Source organism: Merops nubicus, unplaced genomic scaffold (genome assembly GCF_000691845.1).
Source record: "Merops nubicus isolate BGI_N331 unplaced genomic scaffold, ASM69184v1 scaffold6730, whole genome shotgun sequence".
Taxonomy (NCBI): Eukaryota; Metazoa; Chordata; class Aves; order Coraciiformes; family Meropidae; genus Merops; species Merops nubicus.
This window is the reverse complement of record NW_008580777.1, coordinates 42,845-44,367: the sequence shown is the minus strand read 5'-3', so window position 1 is coordinate 44,367 and position 1,523 is coordinate 42,845. Positions and strand designations below refer to the sequence as shown.

General features: G+C 42.9%; 1 protein-coding gene across 1 annotated transcript in view; it reads left to right on the top strand.

Annotated features, from left to right (window-relative positions):
• The first annotated feature begins 28 nt into the window (after positions 1-28).
• NUPL1 (nucleoporin like 1) overlaps positions 29-1,523 on the top strand; it is a 33,731-nt gene continuing 32,236 nt past the window's right edge. The window contains exon 1 of the mRNA XM_008938457.1: positions 29-125. Coding sequence (XP_008936705.1) covers positions 29-125 — 97 coding nt within the window. The remainder of the gene's footprint in view (positions 126-1,523) is intronic.

Here is a 1,523-nt window from a genome sequence, read left to right as displayed (position 1 = left end):
CTCGGGGCGCGGAGGAACCGGCCGCCTCATGTGTGCGCAGGCCTGCGGGGCCGCAGCCCTTCGGCTGCCTCTGCTTCGTGGCCGGCTTCGGAGCACAGCCGCAGGGATCGGTCTGTTCCGTGGCGGTAACAAAGGGAGGTGCTCTCCTCATTTTGCTTTATTTTGGCCTTGTTGGAGCAGGATATCTCCCTTCAAGGTTATCGCCAGCGTTCTGAACGCAGAACGTGACTCATAAGAGTATCTAGGTTTCAGCAGTCAGCCTGCCTCGTGTGTGTGGCGTGGAGCTCGTTGATGTCATAGCCCAAAAGTTTAATGTTTAAATGCGCAATTCTTTTTTTTTTTCCCCTCGAAGTTGGGTGCAGCGTTATCCTAACACAGTTCGCATTCCCTTGGGTGTATAGTGTCTTTGATGTACATGTGACATGCAGTAAACTGTATTAAACATGTTCTTAGTATATAGGTTTCCCAGAAAAATAGGTAAGTCTTTATTGTTGCTGGGGTTTTTCTTTTCACCTTTTATTTCTTTCTTCTTTCTTTGCGCACAAATGCACTAGCAGAGATTGTTTTCTCTGACTTGCTTGCTGCTCTACCTCTGCTGAAGATTAGGGCTGCTGTAGTGGAGCTTTTTATCAGAGTTTTTCCTAAATCTTATCAGGTGAAATTGGTCACCCTGATGCCCACTAAGTGGACAGGGTGAGCTGCTTGAGGGAACTTCACCTGAAACAGAGAGATATTTGAAAATACAAGTCAGAATTGTCAGGAATTAGCAGTGTGAGGGGGAGAGAACAGAACATCTGGATCTCAAAGAATATCTTGGGATTAAATGACAGTATTGCTTTCTGGAAGCCTGTATGAGAGAGAACAAGTTTTCAAAGTCTCTTTTAATACTCTTAATTGCATGATCATGACAGATTGATGACGTTGATGACCTGTGCTTGGTGATATGTTTGGGTTTTTTGACCCTCCACAGTGGTGCTTATATGGAGTTGGTAAAGAACTTCAGTTTGTTTTAGTTCATGCCAGTTTAGTGCAGGTTCTCTGCCATGGAAATGAGCAACTTGAAATGATATTTATTTTTTCAAAAACATTCTTCTAAACATACTGCCTGAAACAAGGGAAACCTTTGTCTTCTTGATCTGCACTTGTTTGAAAACTCTTTACTGAGCATAAATATCTTTGTTTGGTTGTTCCCCCCCACCAGGTTCCAGCTGACTTTTTAATCTTGTAAAAATTTAACAGGTGCTCATTAATAGCAGTATGGTACTCTGCATTTTTAGTCCTGTTTTTATTCTTACAACAGGACAAGTCTTCAGGGCTATTGATTCAAGTCCCTAGGCATGGTTTGCTTGAGAATATGTTTGAGACTATAAGAAGATCTTTCTTAAGAGCTGGGTCTAAGGCAGTATTGCTAAAGTTGGGAGAAAAGGGGCTTTATTGTGTAGTCCAAGCATAAGTATTATTCATCAGTGTGGCCAAAGATTGTCTTCTGGTATCCCAAAGCCTGTGTGATATGCCAGCCAGCC